This window comes from Opisthocomus hoazin, chromosome 21, assembly GCF_030867145.1.
Source record: "Opisthocomus hoazin isolate bOpiHoa1 chromosome 21, bOpiHoa1.hap1, whole genome shotgun sequence".
In the NCBI taxonomy this organism is placed as follows: Eukaryota; Metazoa; Chordata; class Aves; order Opisthocomiformes; family Opisthocomidae; genus Opisthocomus; species Opisthocomus hoazin.
This window is the reverse complement of record NC_134434.1, coordinates 9,333,874-9,355,823: the sequence shown is the minus strand read 5'-3', so window position 1 is coordinate 9,355,823 and position 21,950 is coordinate 9,333,874. Positions and strand designations below refer to the sequence as shown.

Below are 21,950 nucleotides of genomic sequence, written 5' to 3'. Positions count from 1 at the left end.
GAAACTTTTGCCAGTTACTCTCCAGATGATTCACATTTAGCCTTAAAGACTATTTTTAGCTGCTTTTCTTTCAGCACGTGTTCTTGGAGAGTCCCTGCTATTTCTGCGGTCTCCATTTCCCTCCCCTTGGCTTCTCTGGGGAGAAGCTCCATGAGACCAGCTATTGAGAGCAGAGCTTGCACGTTGCTCCTCCTTTTGTGTCCTCCATGCAGCAAAGCCCATCAGAGCACTTCTGAGGTTAACAGCAGCAGTCTTTATCATCATGAAGATAGATAATACAAAGAAAACAAGCCAAGGAAAAGCAAACACTCCAGTTTCTCAGAGTGTTTGCAAGGTCATCCTGAGGCTGGACTGGGCAAAGTCTGATGGTCTGGACACATGAAAAGAGATGCAAAGCTGAAGGCATAAACATGCAGCAAATACATACAGAGGCAGCTGGGTACAACTCAGCTGTAAAAAGCATGAGGACATTGCTACAATTCATCTGGGGTAAATCTGACACCAAGAAGTTGTCTCTTTGTTAGGGTGGCACAGCTTTAAAAAAATGGGAGATATTAACAAACCAGTGTGTGGCCAACATAGTGGTAGGTGTACGTATGCCGTCTGGGCTGGGCTCTGGTGTCTTAAGGATTAGTTTTCTAACTTCGTCACAGACACTGTAGGACATAATTAAAAACAACCCAAAATACATGCACCTAAATAATGTCACCAGCCCAAGAGGCAGCTCCACAAGTGAGAAAGTGCCTTGTATCAGCCTACATTGATTTCTTTCATATATGGGAGCAGTGTCGATGTATTAAATAATTTTTACACCGGTAAAGTCACATGAATGAAGGCCTGCCTTGCTTTAACTGTACCCAAAGAAAAGCCTATTTTTATGAAACATAAAAGTTTAATATTGTTGAGGTTCCTGCCTCTCTTCCAAATGTGCTTGAAATTTTCGAATTAGTCTAAATTTTTTGATGGACGGAAGTGGGACACAAACACACATACTCAAGACACATCACAAACATTGGCAAACCTAACTAAATGAATGAACAAATCAGCTGGAGGTAGAGGTGAAAGCACACTCATGGTATGAACGGTCAACAAGCTTTGACTGTAGGTTGTAACTTTTATCTTTGTGGTCTTCCTTGGCTTACAAGTAAATCTCTCCTCTACCATGGAATGCTTCAACATACTTTAATATATAACCTCGCCTTTTGAAAGCATTTTGTGTATTCATCCCAAAAGTATGGCTCAAGCTTGTTGGCTTATAATCTGCTAGGTTAGTAAGAGCTCATAGGGAGCCAACATATGGATGTACTTCAGAGCACGTTAACAGCTGTAGTCTAGCAGCTAAGTCCATTACACTGAGCAATGGAGTTGGTCATACTCTTTTCTTTTTCCCAATAAGGCAATAATTAGGGCTGTTGCATGGTTCAGTAGACTAAAAGAACTGGTGGACCAAATTAATCCCAGGAGTAATTCAAGGAAGACAGAGGAGCTACACCAGAAGTCATGGCCCACTGTGTTTCTCTCCTTGAAACCCTCACTTCAAAGTATTAGCTATTTGCAGGCTGAAGTCTGGGCTACTAAATGGTAATTAGACAGCTACATGGGAAATAATTACCTGATTATGAGATGATTAATTAGTATGCTGTCAAGATACGATTATCCTGGCATCTAGGGAATACACTGCGTTTCTTCTTTGCTTCTTATAAGACAATGACGGCAGCATAAAGCACTTCTGCCCTAAATCCCTATAGAAACGAACAGCAGAAGAGCACAGACAGTAGCACTTAGTATCCAGGGATTTAATGAAGCTAGAAATACACAAGGCAGACTGACACACCCCAGTCCTGTCACAGCAGGTCAAAAATAGACAAGGAAACAGCGTCACAAAGAATGAGAACCAAGTAATATCCTACCTGCACCACCCCTTAAATACACTGAATGCACCGCTCCTGACCACAAGCATGCAACCTTACTGGGGGAGAGAAGCAATTTCTGGCCACCTGTGTATGGCAGTGTTGGCACCACGCTTCACAAGCATCAGCTCCAAATCAAGCCTTGCAAATTTTTATAGATGCATGAGGGACTGGAGGGTAACTGCACATACACCTCTGGGTTCCACGACACCACGAAAAGGTAGGAAGGCTAATACGATAGGGAGAGGCAAGATTTCCAACACTAGCTCCTTCTAGCAGAATACACCCTGACCTAATCAGTTAGAACATGCCTATTTGTACAAGGGAGCAGCAAACTTATAACTCCGCCCGCCCTCGACTGCTTTTATAAAGTAGATTTGACACCTACTAATCTTGCTAGGCTAGTAGCTCCATAAACTAGTGTAGGTAAGCAAGAATGGCATATTGCTTCAGCACCATCACAACCAGAGCTTTGATCTTTTCCCAGCTGAGGCAAGGGAGCCCTGCTTTGCACTCTGCCTTTCATCTGGGTGGGCTCTGCAGAGAGAGGAACAAGGAAAAGCATTCTGGAAAATTATTAGCCTGTGAAATTTAGTATCCGATTCCACCTACATGCACAAAAGTACTGCTGAACGTTATATATGCTCAGATATAAAAGCTGGGCCAGCAGACAGGGCACCAGCTGAGATGTAGGTACAGGTTCCCACTCAGTGATGGACATCTTCCATGACCTCAGTGGTATGTAGTCACCCGGCTCTTCTGGAATCCAATCTGACTCAGCCACCTACCTGGTCCTTATCACTGAACAGCTCAATTTATCTTCTGCAAACTTGGGATGAATAACATTTTCCTAGCTCCCACAGAGGCTGTGAGATGAATTCACTAGAGCCTATGAAGCACTTTGATAGTATAATAATGGAATAAGTATTGTAGATAGTTTTAATGCTAATTCCTTCATATACATATCTGTGGCCACCGCCTCCAGGAATTTAACAGATATACGGTATGCAGAATAAATCTCTCAGAAGTAACAAGCGTCTGTACCAAGTGTGCAGATCATTCCCACATCTCGCCACCTGTGTAGGGCTACCCTACACTTGTCCCTCCAGGATAATTGAGAGCAGCCTGCTGTAAGGTGATGGTGAGTGACAGCCTCAGCGTACAGGACCTGCGAACTATGCTGCTCTGCACATCTTTTTCACCAGTCTTCGAGGGAAGCAACCGCTTTAAAAATCCCCTAATGACAAAGGTGGTGCTCACCCAGGTCTCTGGGGTGGAGGTGTGCAGGCAGCCTCTCGCTGGCTGGTCCATTGTTCCAACCAGTGTTTTCCTCCTCCTGTATGTAAATGCTATTAGCGATTCTCATATTCAAACCCTTCTGCAGGGCCAGATCCTGTCGGATCTTAAATTCCAGATAAACCAAAGTGCCCAGGTGCCCAGCCACTTTTGGAAGTGACAGGAATCAAGTTCCTGTGCACACTGGTGACACAAGGCCTCCCTGGCCTCCTGGACATCACCTCCCTGGGAATGTTGAACATTGCAGCCTGGGAGCTGAGCACAATGCATTGAAATTTGTCGCTGTGTTACCTCTTAGCTTGACAGCTCCCAATTAACAACTTTGTGTGAGCCCAATCAGCTCTAGACAATATTTTCAAATGTGACCACTGTGAAAGGAAAAAAAAAATGGGTCAAGAGGATTATGCAGGGTGACTAATGATTGCTGCATGCTGGGCAGAGATGTGAAGTCTGGCTGTGTTTTCAAAGGTGCATAATAATATGTCCTTGTCTGACCTGCGGGGCTGTTGACACTTTTCTGAGTTGATGCCTTCTCACAAATCCCCATTAGGCTGGAAGCTTGAACGCCCACCATGAATGATGCCAGCAGAGTGGAAGGGCTACCAAACTTTGCAGAACTCCCATTAAAGTTTCACTTCGTCTCTTAAAAGCCAGGCAGCAGAGGCAATTATTTAACTGTCAAGCCCTTTTGGAGTTGTTTGCTGAGGGACGTGGCTGTTGTTCCCAGGCCGTGGGGCACGATGTGTTAATACACAGACAGTTCCCTGGAGCTGGTCAACAGATAAGAGGAGCAGGCTATTCTTCTCAGCGCAGCTGGCACATGTAGTCAGGGGAATATGCTCTGTGAGCCAGCTTGCCATCTAAATAGCCAGAACTAATAGTTTTATCCTAATTTTACTGGTAGGGAGGATGACATGGTATGATGGAGGCCACGGTTCAGCTGCCCTCCCCAAAAATCACAGGAGGTTTGTAACAATAGGAAAATGAACTCAGCCGTTTTTTCTCCTGGTCCTGTGTTTAGCACTACAGAGTCCCTCCAAGTACACCTTTCTCTAACAGGGAAGTTAGAATTCATTTTTCTTATCTGACAAATGTTCATTAGCCAAGTATTTGTATCAACCTCTCCATCCTGGTCACAGAAATATGTCCTTTTCTAGCTACAGAAATTGGAAGAGAAGGCAACTCACCTGTAGCTGAGGCAAACCTGCAGTTCCCCACAGGAACTCTGGAGCAACAACTGATGCAGCAGCCTCAGAGAGTCACAGAAAACAGCATTTCGTTTCTATTACAGTCCCTTCATGGATAAGAGTATAAATATACCCATAGAGAATTTTCCTTGACAAATGCAGACATACCAGGAAAAACATAACCTCTGGTTCAGCTTAACTGTGAGGAAGATCTGAAATACATTTCATCTCAGACAGCAGAGGCCAGCCCTTGCATATGGGCTGTTGGCAGCCTGGCAAAAGTTGGGTGTGATGACGTTAGACTGGATGATGCTGGGCCCTAGATGTGGAGCAGGGAACAGCAGGTGCAGATCTGTTGTAGGAGGCAAGATACCTTCTTCTATTCACAGAACATTTTTCTCAGAACACTGCAGGGAAAACTCCCAGCTTTAGGAGAAACGTACAGCTGTCCAATAGAGCTCATGAGTGTGGGCCAAGCTGTGACAACATTAACACTATCAAGACCTTTCTGAGGCACCATCACATTGATTTTCTACTGCTTTGGGGCAATGTTCATATTTATACAAGGAATGGGGGAGTGCAGCACATACATATATCCCATAGATGCCTTTAAAATAAGATCAGTTTTCATTCCCAGACAATTCTACACTGGCAAAAGAACAGAAATTCATTGCTATAGAAAGAGCAGTTCTCTGTGACTGAAAAGGTACAGCCCAGGCAAGGCCTTTCAATGGAGTCCCACTAAGCACTGCAAACTCCAGGCTCCTAGAAGGCCTGGGCTCCCTACCTCACTCCCTGAGGCACCGCACAGAATTTAACAGAGGATCAATTTCTGCCCCATTGTTAGGTCTCTGCAGCCACAGGTTGAGAAGAGTAATTTTGCACAAGCTTCTTGATTTAGATCAATGCAAAAGTGACGAGAATACTTTTCTTGCTTTTTAAAGAAAAGCCTGCCAGAGCCAGCAGATGGATTGTTTCATAAATCAATTTCTTTCCCAAGTGTAAAATCTCCAATTGTTCATCCCCTGTCTTTCATCCTAATTAAATAGTGATGTGAAGTAATCAGTAGTATTGTCAATGACCCTGGTGCTGCACAGATACTTCTGAATATACAATATTAGAAGGAAACGAAGCCAATGAAGAAGATATCCCCCCAGCAGATGCACCAAGACTAGCAGTGCAGGCTGGAAACATCCATGCAAAACCAAGACACCCCATGACTGCACAACAAGCCCAGCTAGGGGCCTGCAGTGCCCCATGTCCTGTGAAGAGCAGGTCATGGAAGGCCCCCTCCCTGTGCTAAATGTGATGTGGCTTTCTCTACCTTTTCAGTAGGGACTAAACTACCTCCAGTTACCTTCCAAATTCTATTTCCATAATCTGGTCAAATTAAAATACTGAACTACTCTTAAACACTGATCCCTGCCCTTGACACTCACCTCTCCCCTCTAATTAATCATGTTCAGTATGGAAGTGTTTATATGCCATGAGAAAAGAGGTGCTGTAAGACAGTGAGGAGTTGTCAGCAGGAGTGAGGCTTTGGGACCCCACATCATCTAAGAAGCAGTTACAGATGGCGAATTACCTCAGGAAACAGAAATGCGTGTGGTCCATGTGGTTCTTGTTACCCACTGGCGGTTGTGGAAGTGGCAGGAGTGCGAAGGCAGCCCCAGCCTACTGGAAAGCGGATGCTGGGGAAAGGATGTTGTGTCTCCCCAAGTGGACCTGCACAAGGCAGGCCGAGGGAGCTGTGCTAACACAGATGAGCCGAGAGCAGACAGGGAGTACGTCCTAACACAATTTGAGGTCCTGGGAGCTGATTCAGGAGAGTCCTTCCTCTCTTGAGTATCAGTTCCCTCATAAGAAAGAAGACATTGCATGTAAAGGCAAGTCTACACAGAATGCAAGTATCTAAGTCAAATTAAGAATGAACATTTGGTACAGTAAATATTGATATACTGGTTTCTTCCCTTTCCCATCTCTTCCTTCTAAAATGTGGTGGTCCTGTCCTCCCAAGGGAGAGGCAAAGGAAGAGCACCATATGACAGGCACTACACAAATACAAGCAAGAGAGACTGTCTCTTCCCGTAAAGGTTTTCAATCTAATCAGACTACATACAAGCTAGAGGAAGAGCATGTCACACATTAGCACAGCAAATAATGCCTTGGCTCTGAGTCAGGAAACATCTGACGATTTTGTTCATGGGGAAAAAATAGTAGTCTTCAATAACTGCAGAGAAAGTGCTCCAGGACTTTTCCCGGCCCTAGGATTTTGCTTCATGAAGCATGTGGGTTGGTGTTATTCAGTACATTTCACTGCTAAAAGTTTTCTTTGTAGACCAGCAGGATATCAGTCACTTTCGGCAGGGCATCTTATGTGGTATTGGAGTACAAACTCTTTCCCCTCTGATTTGAGTACCACAACATGGCACAGGTTGTCTCCTGATAGCAAAGCTTCATCATGGTGCAGCAATCTGAGAAGTCTTACTCAGAGTTTCTTCATAGGCAAGGAATCATACTAGACAAGAGGTGAAAACTCTGAATTTATGGCACAAAACCCCCTTTTATGACTCCCCTGTAGTATCTCACCATTGGCTTGGCAATGAAACAAATAGAAAGATTTTAAGTGAAGTTTCAAAATACGGTGGAAATAGAAAACCAGTGATTTACTCTTTCACTTAACTGACAGCTTCCCAGACGAGAAACCTGTGGCAGCTCCTGCAGCTAGATAAACCCTGAGAAGAGTGACTCATAAAGGGATGGTTGTTGACCCTTGTGCTGAAGAGCTCAGAGGTAAACAAATATTTAAGAAATGCAATATTTATCTATTAGTCTCACAAAATATTGTGCATTACTCATTTCCATAAAAATCAGATCTCAGAGACGCAGTAAAATACTGACTTCATTCATTATTTAGGTCTCCCTCCTCACTTTTCCACAGGGTTAATAGCAACTTATGAATCTTTCCTTGGAAACATACGTGCAAGCTCATTTAAAAAAGCCAAGAATTCAACAAAGCAAAGACTGTTGGTTTAAGTTAAGATTTTCACAAACTCTTAAAGCCCAAATCCCATGCTGATGCAGGGTACACTGGTTACCAGTCTAGAGCCTCCAGGTTTTTGCAGTACATATGCATACAGCGAATGTCCTGCTGGAAAGGGAGGGAGACTACCAACAAGGTTCTCAGCACCTCTTCTTCAAGAGACACACACTGTGCTCCTGGAGATAAACAAGCAAAAGCAAAGCCTCAGCATGCAGGCAGAAAATGCATGGATCCAGAGCTTTGAAAATGTGTATACAACTCCACAAACACACAGACAGGAAAGGCCTCTTTCCCCACTCCCAGAAAAGAGTTGCATTATTTTATGGGCAGGATTGATGTCACCTGAACAAGGCCTAGAGACTCCAGAACAATGGACTTGGCATCCTCAGAACTTAACACTTCTGGGTTTCTGCAGAAAAGCTGATCACAAAAAAGATGCATCAGCTCAGTTTCTATTTTGTTATCATGCATAGATTAAAAAAAAAAAAACAAACACAGAACAAAAACAAAAGAAGGAACACTTTTTTTTTCCACTTTAGCCACAGGGTTTATGGATTCCTCCTCGAAGTTTACCGATGGAAATTTAACCACAGTTCTTACAATTCAATTAAGATTTCCAGATTTGGCCTAGAGATTGTATGGTGCATGTGATCCTTTGGTATATCTGGGGGATACTAGATAAAGTTAAACATTTCCAGAATATCCAATTCTCTGTAAACAGCAGGTGAAGAAGACAAACTATCCTAATTACAGTTCAGACTTCTCCCAGTTGGTTTTCCTTTAATCTCCCAACCTTTGACTTCCTTTTTGTGGCCTTAGATTTACTTTCCTCTGATATTTGAGAATTCACCTTTCCCTCCCTTTTTCCTTAATTCTTCACTGCTGTCCTTCTACATACCCATTTTAGGTAAGTTATCTCTGCATACACATCTCCTCAGTTCGCAGAGCTCACTTTTGCACACATGCTCTGCTCAGAGGCTGTTCTGCACTGTGAATGGGTGAAGGGAAAGGAGGAGATCAGTTCTTCCTTCAGTCTCATATCACTCACGATGTGAGCTCTCTTGTACAATGCACTAAGAGAAAATTCAGTTGAAAACACTGCAATAATTTTGAGCCAGAAGGCCAAATAGCAGCAGAAATTCCTACAGAAAAAAGCTAATGAAATTGGTTTTAAGTTCTGAAATTTTAAAAGACAAAAGAGAAGCCTGGTGAAGGCGAAGCTGTAAGAGTTGACAGGAGGCATAAATATGGAAAAAGCTCCTACTGTAACAGTCTTAAGCTTACATGCTGGGAAAAAAAAACACCTCAGCTGGAACATAGGCTCATTTCTTTCACGCTCTTAGGCTGATTTTCACCATCTAAGAATCTGGCAAAGAGTTCTTAGTGGTTCCTGAACACCTCTCCCTGTTCTGGACAGTTTCCCATCTTCCATGCACTAGACTTTTACACGAGCATGCCTTAGGGCATTGTAACCGTATGGTCCATCTCCTGACGAAAGACACATGCCCTAGTTACCCCAACAAATCTTCCTCAAGGAGATTAGCCTTCAAGGCCAATGTAACAAAAAACACACTGGAGTAACAAACAGCAATAATTTTTTCAACGTATACAAGCCAGTAATAAATGCTGAACAGTTACTGATATAGGAAAATTCCTGTGGGGAATACATAAAAATACTTGAGGCTCTGTCTATTGCTCTGCCTGTGACCAAAATAAGCCAAACACACCCTCTCTACTGCTGGAAGAAGTTGGTAGCATATTCAGTCTGTAGAAGTTGAATTATACAGAAATTTCTACTATGAGCAAGAAAGTTTACCTAATTATTGCACTATTCTATAAAAATGGCTGGACAAAGCTCTACAAGATATTTACACCATATTTATGTGTTTGGGATGTACCTATCAAAGGGTGCAGAGCCTGCAAACTTTCTCTCCCTCAGTCATTATCCTGCTTTGGCTCTATGTGGTGCTGTATAAACACACACCAAGAAAGCCTTTGCCCCAAACAATATGCTGAGTGATCAGAGACTTAAGTAGAAAGGCAAAAAATGAACAGGAGTCACATTAGGGATGTCTCCTTGCAGGTTCTCAGGCTCCGTGGCTGAGAACAAATCAAAGGCTCTTACAAAGCCAGATTGTTTATCACGGTCCTATTTACACAGGCTGGGAAAAGCTCCAAGGAATCACCCTTTTTAATATGCCCTTTTTACCTTACTGTGTCTACTGTATGCACTCCCTTTCCAAACACTTCCTAGTCATGGTGGTTTGGGACTAGGCTGCCAGGTTCACACTGTCAGCTGAAAATGTTCATCAGCATTTCCGTCAACTCTGTATCAGCCTTGCCATGGCTACATTATTATTCCAACTTAACCTTGCTAGTAGCTTATCAAAACGCCAAGTACCAAAACAAGCCTAGGATCCAGTGTACACATCCACTTAAACAGGCCACTCTATCTCATGGCCTTTTCCCCAACTGATTACAGTCAACTGCGTAAATTGCAATAACAGTCTCGGTAAAGAGGTGAGCCAAACAGCAAAACTCCTAATTACAAGGCCTCTCAGGGGCCTAATTAATCTTGCCTGGATTTCTGTAAACTTAGAAAACATAACAGTTGTCAGTTTCTTTCCTATTTCTCTTCTGTTCAGACCATGGCTCTTGGAGCAAGGACTGTTTCACTCTACTTCTAAACAGTGTGTGGCAGGCGGCAGTCCCCGTACCTGGCAGCACTGCCCCACCACTGTACACACAGCTCCAAGACCCATCCAGGCTCTGCAAGGACCGTGTTGAACGGAAAGAAATGATCTATGTTCCACCAAGCTTAGCATGAGCTTCAGCAGCCTCTTCTTGGCATGTAATCGCTAAACAGAAGCTGCATTTCTCTGCATCCTTATTCTAGACATGGCCTCTGTATCCCTGATTAAAAGAAGGTCAAATAGCCCATATCTCTTTTTAATTTTTAATCGCAATTTCATGCTGTTATTTCAGCTGCTGGAGGCAGTGTAGCACAAATCCCTCAGGAGTAATTCCTGGATACTTTTTTGTAGGCTAGCCTACTTTTTCTTCCTGTTCAGTCACAAATTGCTTATCGCAGCCCAGATGTGTGACAGGACTGCAAAAGCCTGCCTCCACCCAGACAAATACATTCTCCACTGCAGCGTGTTAAAAAAAAAAAAAAAAAAAAAATCACATTTTGATTCTTCTCCAGCTTCTAAAAATAGACAAGATAATCAAGATCTAATTTTTAGCTCTGTGAGCCCAGCTGAGTGTGATAGTTTAATCTTAAACAGCTCCATTGCCTCTGACAGAAGACAGTGCCAGAGTCCGCCCCGTGAGGCACCTCACTGCGATGGTCTCCCATGGTGGGAGGCAGCTCCGGGAAAACCTGGTGGAGGGAGACACTCAAATGGGTAGGCCAAAATCCACACGGTTTTGTGGGGATTTTTGACATTGCAAGGGCTGGGTGTGAAACGGAAGAAGAAAGAAGTGTGAAAGGTGTCCTGAAGCTTCCCCCCCCAAAAAAAAACTAGGAAAAGTATTAGGCAATTTCATGAACTGCATGGGTCATTTTGGTGGCAAATCTTGAGGCTGCTGAAATCAGATATTTGAACCCTAAAATATTGTGGGCAGCATAGCAGCAGCTGTGTGACAGAAATTGTTCCTCTAACATTTTACCTGTGGAGGAATTTTTTTTGTGGAAGTGGAAAATTCCTAACAGTGTGTGCAGCTCTTATCTTGAAAAATTAGAAAAGCTGCCTCCAAAAAAATACACTGCTCTCAGTTTGGTCAGAGGGGCTAGAAGGCAGAACAGAAGCAGTCAAATCCTTTTTGTTTGCTTGTGCAATGAGGGATTTCACTGGTTTTGTTTAGCTAGAACATCTCTCTGTGGTTGACTTTCTCTCTACAGTTTCATAACAACCTGGAATCTTGGCTTTATCGACCAGCTTTTACAGGTCTACACAGAAATTTATTCCGATAAAAAAAAAAAGATAAACCTACTTAAACCAATGCTTTTTTAGTCCAAGAAAAAATTCCTATATCTCAACTTCATAGCCTTCCTACTGAAAATATTCTAAGAAGAACACTCTATGTCCCCAAATTTTTCCATAAACACAGCACAAATCTCCCCCAGCAGCAAGGAGAAAAAATATGAAGCAGAATAGGGAATAAAAAAATAAAAACAAAGAAATAAAGAAAGTGCCAGTTTCAAGTTTATGACTGGAAGGCAAAGATATCTTGTCACACAAGTGTCAAGAAACCCACCAAATGCTACACGCACCACCTCTTACGTGGCTACTTTTATTACAGATATTTTCATATTGCCCAAAGGCCGCATATCAGAGTCAAGATGCATTCACCACCCTCTGACCAAGTCGTCGTTTTTCTTTCATGGAAGTACAGCGCACAGTGAGTGCTGTCATAATATTTCTTTTACTTATGTTATTAATAATGTTGTATCCAAAACACACCATAAATGGACAGATTTTCAGTACAGCAAGCAAAGGCAAAAAGGACTAAACCACAAAGCCATAATTACCCGACGGATTAAATGAATAGGGATGCAACTTCCTTGATAGAAAGAGACCAACTTCTATCCTTCAGTCATTTCACATCCTCTACCCAAAGATTGGGCCAGAGCCTAAATTGGTTTATCCATGGAGAGACAAGGACAGGAGGAATATTTTGCCATGGCAACTGACAATTCCAGAAAAAACACCCCCAAAACTATGCTCAGACAGAAAATCAGCAGATAAAAAGCTTGAAGATAATGCTTCAAAAGAAAAAATAAGGATGAGAGAGAAAATGTCTATTAAACAGAGGTTCTGTCAAACAGATAGGTGACAGGCTTTCAAATGGTAAAGCTTTTGAATGCTACACAAAACCCTACCTGGGCCACAGAACAGAAATAAATACTCAAAAAAAAGAGTCATAGATAACAATAAATCCAAGTGCATGAGGTGACTTTCCTACAGATGCCTGGAGGGACACTACAGTTGGAACTTCATCTCCATCACAGAGTCACAGCAAGGGTGGCTGAACCAGGCAGTCACACTGCCACCTGTTTCAAACCACTCAGCCAAATGTAGCCCTAAGAAATAGTAAATTTAGACTCAGACAAGTCCTGTGGGAAGTGAATGTTTGGTCCCTGGTTGGTTTAAGCTTCTATTACAGGAGGCCAGTAGTTCAGCTGCAATAGTAGGTACTTAAAATTTAAACCAGCTGATTGTCAGAATTTGTGCAAAAACACTGACATACACAAATTCAGCCCAGCTTCCCTGCCCCCAAAAGATGGCACTATCTGCATAAACACTCCTGTACCGAGATACTCTATTCTGAGGGCTATGAAACTCAAGCAACATCTCTATCGGGTCACATCCCCCCCCCCCAGCCCTGGGCAGTGTCTTGCTGGCCTCAGAAAGTGGGACTGCATTTGGAGGGAGCAAAGCCCATCTACCGGGGTGTTGTGGCAAGAACTGGGTGGGAAAACATTTCTTCCAGCCTGGGAGACCTTAGATTTCAACATAGTTTCTTGGTCCAGCTCATGATGAGAAGGTCAGAACCTTGGATTTTTCTCAAAAGGAAATTCAAAACACATTTTTGAGAAAGGAAAGAAATATTTTCTGACTGGGCCATAGTGTTTCACTTCTTTTGTATTATTTTATGTGTGTTTTATACAACAACCGAGCAAAAACAAGTCAGGGAAAAAGTAATTTCCCCTTATAAAATGTCAGTGTGTGATGTTCCACCAAATCAAAAATTCAAACTGGTTTTGAAAAAGAAAATAAACTCTTTCATGGCTGTTTTTGGAGGAGTCAGCATTTATTTACTTGGAAGATGCCTACCTTGCCCCAAGTGCAAAAGCGCTCATTCTCTGTACAGCAGTTCTTCAGGGCAGCATTTTGAAATCAGCTTGAGCAGCCAGAGAGCTAGATTACTTGTATGCAGGTGTTTTGTACCAAGGATGCTTATTTTTGCATGTATGCACAAACATAAAAAATATAAATCAGAATATTGCCAGATAAAAGCAGGCAATTTCCATGTAAATTAGTCCCAAACAGGGGCACCTTCTGCTCTTCATTGCTCTTTATCATTGTTCACTGGGGGTTTCTCAGCAGTTGTAGTTAATGTTGGTTTCTGATGCTTGGAAAAAATAGGAAAAAATGAATTGCTGAGAGTATTTCCCTTAGCGGTTAAAATAAACTTCCCATTGATGCAGTCTGTTGCCTATGTATAATCCTGCCTAGCCGTACCTAGGAACATGGACTTTTTTTTCTCTATAACTGCATGGCTCTGCTTTATCAAGCTTTATCAAGTCTTTCTTCCTCACCTCTCCAGCAAGGGATCCAGGCAACAAGCACCTCAGGAACAACCCAAGGAGTTGACCTAAATCCTGCCAGGGTCTGAGAAGTCTTTCTACTGATTTCAGCAGGGGCTGGGATCAGTCCCTAGGCTGGGCCTCCCAAAAGGACATCCCTGGAGATGCTAAGCAAACTCATTCCCCAGCGGATGCAGGAGAAGCTGGGGGAAGGAGAATCTGGCAGATCTAGGAGCACCAAACATAAAACAGACTTCTAGATTAGACCAGGGAAACTAGGGAACCTTCTGCTTCCCTTGGCATACCCAAGGGAGAGGTTCAGCCAGAACACTCCCCCGTTGAAGTACTGGGGGACACGCATGTCCCAGGTTTTGACTACTGCAGGAATGAAAATGCAGCCTCTCTCCCAGCTTCTTGAGGAAAGACGTTAGGATGAGCTGCTTATCATCATAGCGTGGGTCCTACAGCGACAGCAGGACAGAAGAGCCCACCAGCAGCTTGGTAAGGGAAGCAATCTGCCAACATGAGCTGTGCTGATCACTGTGTAGTGTAAACACCCCAAGAGTCTCCAGCACAGGGAGGGAAGTCTTCACACACAAGGCAGGCACCAAGCATCCGCAAGGCTGAAAACACAAACACTATGGGAGCAAGAAAGACTGAGAGAGTGTGGGTGGTGGAGAAAACTGGAGGCTGATAAGAAACAAAAAACATAAAGCTTCAATTTGCCGTGTCTAATATTGCTTCTCCTTACCGCATAGGCTGTTTTTTCTCTTTGCTATCAGTTGAAAAGGTATTTCCAAATTCATAACAACTTAGCTGCTTTGCCACTGCTAAGACAGGAGTGTCTCTGCCAATGCTGCCACAGAAGGCAGATGTAGAAAAAATGATGTATTTCGCATTAACAGTTAGGCAACACCTGGGTCTACTGTCAGGAAAAATAGTATCAAGAAAAGCCTCCTGTCAAATAAGGTCAATCATTTTGCCCAAGAACACTGGTGACTTGATGGTCAAGGTGGAGCCACTGCTTCAAAACACAGCATATACGAGATGAAAAATACAAAAAAAAATCTAGTTGCAGACTCTCCAAAGTTTCCCCACTGGATGTGACATCCTTCACTCAAACTTTGCTTGAGCTTCCAGAAGGAGAAGTGATCTCAGTAGAGCAAGAGTGCACAGACCGAGAGCAAACCATGTGGGAAGAGATTTTGTTAGGGGCTCAGACCTACCAGATCTGCACCAAAGATAAAAATACATGAGCAGTCAAGCTTTGAAAGATGCGTGGTGCTATCTTTAGTAAAGAACTGCATTAACTTGTGGTGTCAGGTTAGTACTGTTCCTTGTCTGTCACTGTCTGCCTGGTGGACACCACCCCAAAAGAGCAGAACAGGCTTCTGGGAAACTAGAAGAGATAGGGCAGATGTTTCTCGGGCTCAGGTAAGATGTGATGTCTTTGCTTGCTGCTCTCTACTGAAGTGACCCAGAGGGATTTGTTCGCTAGCTAAGTAGCATTGCTGCAACTGCTGGCATGCCTGGTAAAAGATATGTTCTCAGTGGAAAAAAAAGGGAGAACTTTATTTAACAGGGGAACAACAAGAAGAGAACTGCAAGTCTGAGTTCAATAAAATATTCAATGCTTTTCTGGGCTGTGCTTTTCAATAAATAGCAAGAAACTGCACAATCAGAGTTAATAACTGCAATTCTAGGCTGACAAAGGAGACCTGTGCAAATGGCCCTTCACCCTTCCTCAGCCCAGCTGTGTCTCAGACTACCATGTTCTTCCACAATCTAACCAAAAACCCATTTGGATTACAGTCCTTTTCTAGTGCAGAAAGGCCCCTCTGTGCTGACACAGGTGTGAGCAGATATCCCGAAGCAGCTAGTGGGGAAAAAATCTTTTTTGAGAAGCCAGTGGGGGACTCCTAATTGCTACTGAAAATATTTTCAAATCAGCAGATCAGCTAGTAGTCCCAGCTCCATCCCAGAAGCAAACACAATTTGTCATGTTTCAACAATTTTTCTGCTGTTCATACAGTGTAATTAATCACTTGGCAGGCAGGCAAACACACACAGAGGACTGAAAAGGCAGATCATTCTTCGACATGCAGCAATCATCCTGTACCTTGTTAAGAGTCAGATTCACTCTCTAATTTGCAGGTGAGAGCAGCAGAAAAATAGAAAGCAAGAACTCAACCCAGCAACTATTAATAAGAAACAGCCTTGTTTAAAACAATGATCCTGCTATTATTGTATCTTACAACACACTCTACCACTGGGTTTGCATGTATGGCATTTGGGCATTGATTTCAGATGAAAAGGCATTTACTCACATGTAAAAATATAGAGTCTGTCCCTTCATAAACAGCTACTCAACTAGGTGCCCTGCTACCTGGTGGTGAGAGGCTCTAAGACATGATATTCACCCTCCTCTTCTGTCTTCTATCCATGTGATCTAGATATAGGCTTCCTTCAAATCTGAACAGCCAAAATATGCCAGGTTAAGAGCTTAAAAATCCAGCTGCTGTTGCTGATTCCCTTTTCCCCAAACTTAGGTGCTCAGACAGAAAAGCACTTCGACCCAGGTCACCGCTTCTCAGGGCCTGCAATGCAAATCTTGGCCAGGGAGCTGCAGATGCAGCCAGCCTAATTCCCTCTGAGTCCTGTGGCTAGTGCTCCCAGCTGGCTAGGTGCCCGGGAAGGCCCGGAGCCAGCCGTTTGGAAATACTAGACACTGGCATTTTGCTTTGTTTGAGCTGGCTGAATGTGGGTCTGGGTTTTCACACACATACTTCAGCTGTGGACTTTCTGTTGGTTACCATCTCCAAAAGGCTATCCACGGGCTCTGAAGGGCTACCAGATGCTTGCCACACAGCAAATCCTGCACACTGGACTAGGGAGACTTTTGTCTCTGTTCAAACTGGAGCCAAAACAAGAGTTGAGGCCATAGCAGCAAATACTATGAAAGGAATTCAGGATCGATAAATTGGCTTCTGGCAAATTCAGAGCATTTCTATTATCTCTCTAAAGGCTGTAAGAGACAGAAATTATACTAGTAAACAGCACTTAACTGAAGCAGTGCCTGAAATGGAGCACAATACAGACTTAACCAAATCAACAGACTCTGAACTCATACACAGACGGGGCAGGTTTATTTGTAGGTCCTGGAGCTGAGAGGCTCTACAACTGCTGACTCCTACCTGCAATCCGATCCGTCTAAGTTTCTTTGGACCAGCTTTCTCTGTATGTGCTAACATACTCTTTGCAGCTTGATTCAATGCTAATGGAAGTCAGTGGGAGACTTTCCACTGATCTGAGAGTCCTATAGTAACAAAGTGCTGCTCTTTGCTTTCTGCGTATCACACCTTAACAGACTTGAGCACAGACAGAGAGCTCTCCATTCACCTGAAATATCACTGACACGGCCTCTCATTATAAATCATTAGAAACCTTCCATGGAGTGGTCTTTGCATTTTAAATTGCATAAACAATAGGATTTTTTCTCCTTTTTGGACAAAGTTTTTATACATTAAAAGCTTGTCAGCTTTTGTTCTTGTTTACACTGAATGCAAAAAAAAAGCAAAAGGAGACCATTTAGAAAATGTCAAATGAAATGCCCCAGCTCCTTGTATCAGGAGATTTTACGTATCAATTTAAATTAATTGCATTCAGTTGGTTGCAATTAAAGGCTGGAGGCTTGGAAGTTTCTTCTTCCCCATTTGACTCAACATACATAAACAGCTGGATCAGTTCAGCACTTTACCACAGCTCCTGACACTTCTTCCCACTCCACATTACTTTCGCCTCTGCAGGTTCCTGCCTTTGGGCTTTGGAAAGCTGCAATACGGGGAGTGGGCACTTGGGAAGGGAAGTGAAAGCAGGGGCCAGGGGAAATTACATGTGACAAGGACAAATCTCCCCTTCCTCTCAAATCACATTGTGAATACAGAGACAGCACAACAATAAACCAGCTCAGTACCTGCCTTTGTGCAAGTACAACCCCCTGGGTGGAATAAAAGAGATGCACTCCCTTTTAGAATATCTATTTGTGCTGTCACAGCAGATGTATCCTTCTGCTGCCTGAGAATTCGACTGCACCTGAGCATTAGACAGACATGCAAAGCATATATAGGCAACTACCATTTGTGCTATTGGGAGCTGCCCACAAACTTGACTACATCACCAGAAAGTCACACTCAGTAAGGTCTGGGAGGTGCAAGCACAGATCATATGTTTCCAGTACGCGCTTCCTTGGGAACGGGGAACAAATCTCATCAATGGTGATAATCTCAAATCCACCTGGGTCTGAGTTCTCCTCTGTTTCATCACATTTAAAACTCCGCAACTTTCTGCTATAGCAGACGGTCTTTAAACGAAGTGCCAAACCGGCTTTTCCCAGTCTTTAACTGACATCTAGCGAGCAGTTTCCAAACTGCACCTGAAAGACCTGGAGATTGTAGATGAAGCATCCCCTCTGGAGAGCAGCTGTGCAGAGGAGTGGTGGGATAAGCACGGGCTATGCAACAGTGTGCGCTGTTTCCTCTCTTCCCCCTATCACGATAGCTCATTGCCCTGTGGGCAGGTGGAGAAGAACTTAGTTCTGCTCAGAGGCTGCACAGAAACTGCATTGGCCCAATTAAAGGGGGCAAGCACAGCTACTGGACTCTACTACCATAGTGCCTCCCACTGTAGTGACCATACAGGGTGGCTGGTGGACATCAAAAGTCCTACCCGGGAGTGATCAGCAAGGCTTCGACCACAGCACTGCCAGGTCAACTCCTCCTGGACAGGAAGGGTCACTCTCTGTCCCCTGCTTCCTCTCCCTACACAAATCTAGAACTCAAACAGGAAAGTCACCGGCTGCTAGCAGGATTACCAAATGCACCTCCCACCCTCAGGCTCTCCTGGTGGACAGGTGGCTGGAGTGGTGCAGTTTGCAGCCATCTCCACAGTTTGTCTTCAAGCACTCTCCACAGCACAGCTTTGGGAGACAGCAATGTGAAACTCCCGTGGAATGAAGACCCAATGCCCGTGTTGCCTGCCTTCAAAGACTACCGGAACTAGCCTGCAATGTCTGCACAGCAACAGGGGAATATCTAGCGTTTGCACATAGCCTGCTTTCTATTTTATAGCCTCTATCATCTATTGCAAAACAGGGAATTTCATTTATGTTATCCGTTAAGGTAACCAAGCAACAGCATGGCGGGTATCTATGTCATCAGTTACAAAAAAAACAGGGTTTTAGAAACAAGCAGAGTGATGGTGGTGTCAGCCTGCCACAGCCCAGGTACTAAAACCTGTCTGTCATTTTCATCAAGCAAAAAGAGCCAATATGCCCAGACAACTCTTCCTTATTAAGAAAGTTTATGACCAAATCCTGCCCTCCTGTTTGCAGTCGTGGAGGGCTCCTTCCATCTTGTGACGGACATCTTCTGCACCAAGGTGAAGAAAATGTCTCTATACTTTCTGTATGAACAGCGGTAACCATTTTGTATAACACCATGAAGTGTTGTAACAGCAGCATGGTTATCACATGTCTTTCCTCAATACCTGAGTATTGTTTTCACACTTCATCACCTGGGAAGGTAAACCAGTTTCCCTACTGATTTCAGGATCACTTGCAGCCTCATAACACCATTGACACGTAATCTTTATCTGAATGTACACTGCTAACTGTACCTTTAAACTTAAGAATTTACATGGCTGGAGGTGATGAAAACCAAAGTAAAATGAAGGAGAGACAAATAGATGCTTAAAGGAAACTTAACATTGTCCTGCTTGTTAGACTGTGCAGACACTGGCAAACCAAGGATACAGATGAAGACCTTTAATGGTTTGAAAATATGCTACACCCACCAGCCAAAATACTATCAAGGTTACCAAAGGTGTATTGCTTCTGCTTCCCAACAGCTGTTCAGGCCCTGTTTTATCTGGAGAAGGTCTCTGAGGACTTATTCACCTACAAAGTTTGACTGATTTAATTAGCTACAAATCAGTGTTTTCCACTTGCGGGGTGCTAACGAGCTTGTATGTAATGTCTCCCTTTACAGCCAAAGGAATACTGAGGCTTGTAAGAGGAACGCTGTCCAAATCCAAAATACTCTTCTATCAGCTGACAGCTACCCTGTGTTAAATGCTTAAACCAGTATGGAAGGCTTGCTAACAGTCATGAATCTATGAAGGAAGATTCAATAGGCCGAGTAAAACAACAGCATTTACAATGACCCAACTACACATCACTCCAGAGGCTTCCTCAGCCTGCTAACATGAGACAGAATTAGTGCTTCTCTTACCTGGTAATAGTAATCAACATACTGTGGCTCATAGTGTTGAGGCCCAGAGTTTTCAGGAGACAGGACATCTTTTAGCAACTCTTCACAGCCTGGCAAAGAGAAACAAGAGCAAATGGTCAGGCTGAGAGTTAATCTTCCCAGAGAATGCATGGACAATGGGGGAAGAAACACAGGTTTGTAGATAATCTGTATACACAAAACCTTGAAAGCTAGCTCTGGAATATGTTTAAATAGCTGTAACAAAGCTCTGTCTTGAGTGCTGCACAGCACATATTCAGCATCTGGCACTTAATTTAAGTGCAATTACACTAATGCTGACTCTCAGCATGGATACACTACACTGCAATGAAACCGAAAGTTGAACAGTGCTTGGCTTGGTAAACTGTCCGGCGGGATAGAAACCCACCCCTGGCCAACCCAAAACTCTGAAGTCAAACACTGGATTTGCAGGCTTGGCATGAGCCAGTGTCTATTGCACCTTAGTGTCCATGGAGCCGCTTCTGATTTTCTCTGGGCTAAGTGACAAAGGGGAAATACCTAAATGTCACAAATTCCCTTTCAAAAAGAGCTCTGTCACAAAGCATACAGTGTTTGGCAAGCAAATATCTATGCACTGCAACTGGAGATTTTCAGCTTCTGTGTTTGCTGTTGTTAACAACCACACTGACAGCTGGAAAAATAAATGTCTGTGTTTCTCTCAGTCCTTCTCTTGTCTGAAAACCTGAGACAAATATAGAAACACTGAAATCACCAAATGCCTCATTCACCATTAATTACCAATGACCACATTTAGTATGTTGAGCTGCAGAAGGCAGTAATATCAGGATAGGTTATTTTTGAATAATGTTTACAGCCTTGGACCCAAACTGTGAGAAACCTTCTCAGTCTGTGTTGCACACTATCCTACTTGGAAGCTGTAATTATCCAGCAGTATTTCTCTCTTCCATCCCATCACTAATGCAATACATTTAGCTGTGATATTACACACTGATACCCACTAATGAGACAGGTGAGCCAGAAAGTGTGAACTGCACAGGTTTATAGTGTTAGCTGATACTAAGATCTCAGGAGTGTCACACAGACAATAGGGAGTAGGACGTTTTTCCCTTTTCCAGCTTCTGCAGCAAAGCGAGATTCTCAAGTGGCAGAGAACAGAAAATAAATTAAGCTGTTAATTGCACACTTCTGTGCATTTTTCACTTTGCTGGAGAAGTTAGTGAGCAAGAATGTGTGTTAGGGTCACTTCCCAAAGAGGAGCTCACCTGGGAATAACAATCTGAAAAAATTATTGGCTGATCGAGGCAAGATGTTAAACTTGTTTGCCTAGAGAGCGCATCTTTCAACATAACATGCCATGCTTGTGACTCTCACACGATCCTTTTCTTTCTCTTGGTTTTATCACTGTGTCTGCCCGTGCTTGACTGAGGTTATTCTTCACTCCTCTTACAAAGGAGAATTCAATTTACTGTTTGTACCTTCTGACATTAATAACCAAAGCTTATTACTCAAACTGCCTTGTGCCAGCACCCACTGTGAGAGTCTTTACACCTTATGAACTGCTTACTTTGCTAAAAGGTCTCTGGATGATATGGGACACCTATTCACTAAAGTGAGTTAACTCCAGCAAAAAGAAAATAAATGCCAAGTGCTACACAGTAATGGATGTAGATTAGTGTAATGAAGGAGATGTGTTTACACAGTTCTAAAAATTCCCAACAACCATAACCGTAGCCATAATTTCAAGCCTTATTTTCCTAATTCAGTTGTACTAACAACAGTGGTTCCAGTTAAAGGCCTCTAAGCAGTCAATGTTCATTTAAGTCTGTTAGGTGAGAAATTATCACCTCTCCCAACTTTTTTCATTGGTGGGGAAAAGTCATAAAGGCTGTGGGTCTTCAAAGCATTTAACTGCCC

General features: G+C 43.2%; 1 protein-coding gene across 2 annotated transcripts in view; it reads right to left on the bottom strand.

Moving 5' to 3' along the window:
* Positions 1-21,950, bottom strand: part of RAB11FIP4 (RAB11 family interacting protein 4) — a 133,042-nt gene that overhangs the window by 56,699 nt on the left and 54,393 nt on the right. For both annotated transcript variants that reach the window (XM_075440648.1, XM_075440647.1), the window contains exon 3: positions 20,037-20,125. In XM_075440648.1, the coding sequence (XP_075296763.1) occupies positions 20,037-20,125 (89 nt within the window). The remainder of the gene's footprint in view (positions 1-20,036; positions 20,126-21,950) is intronic.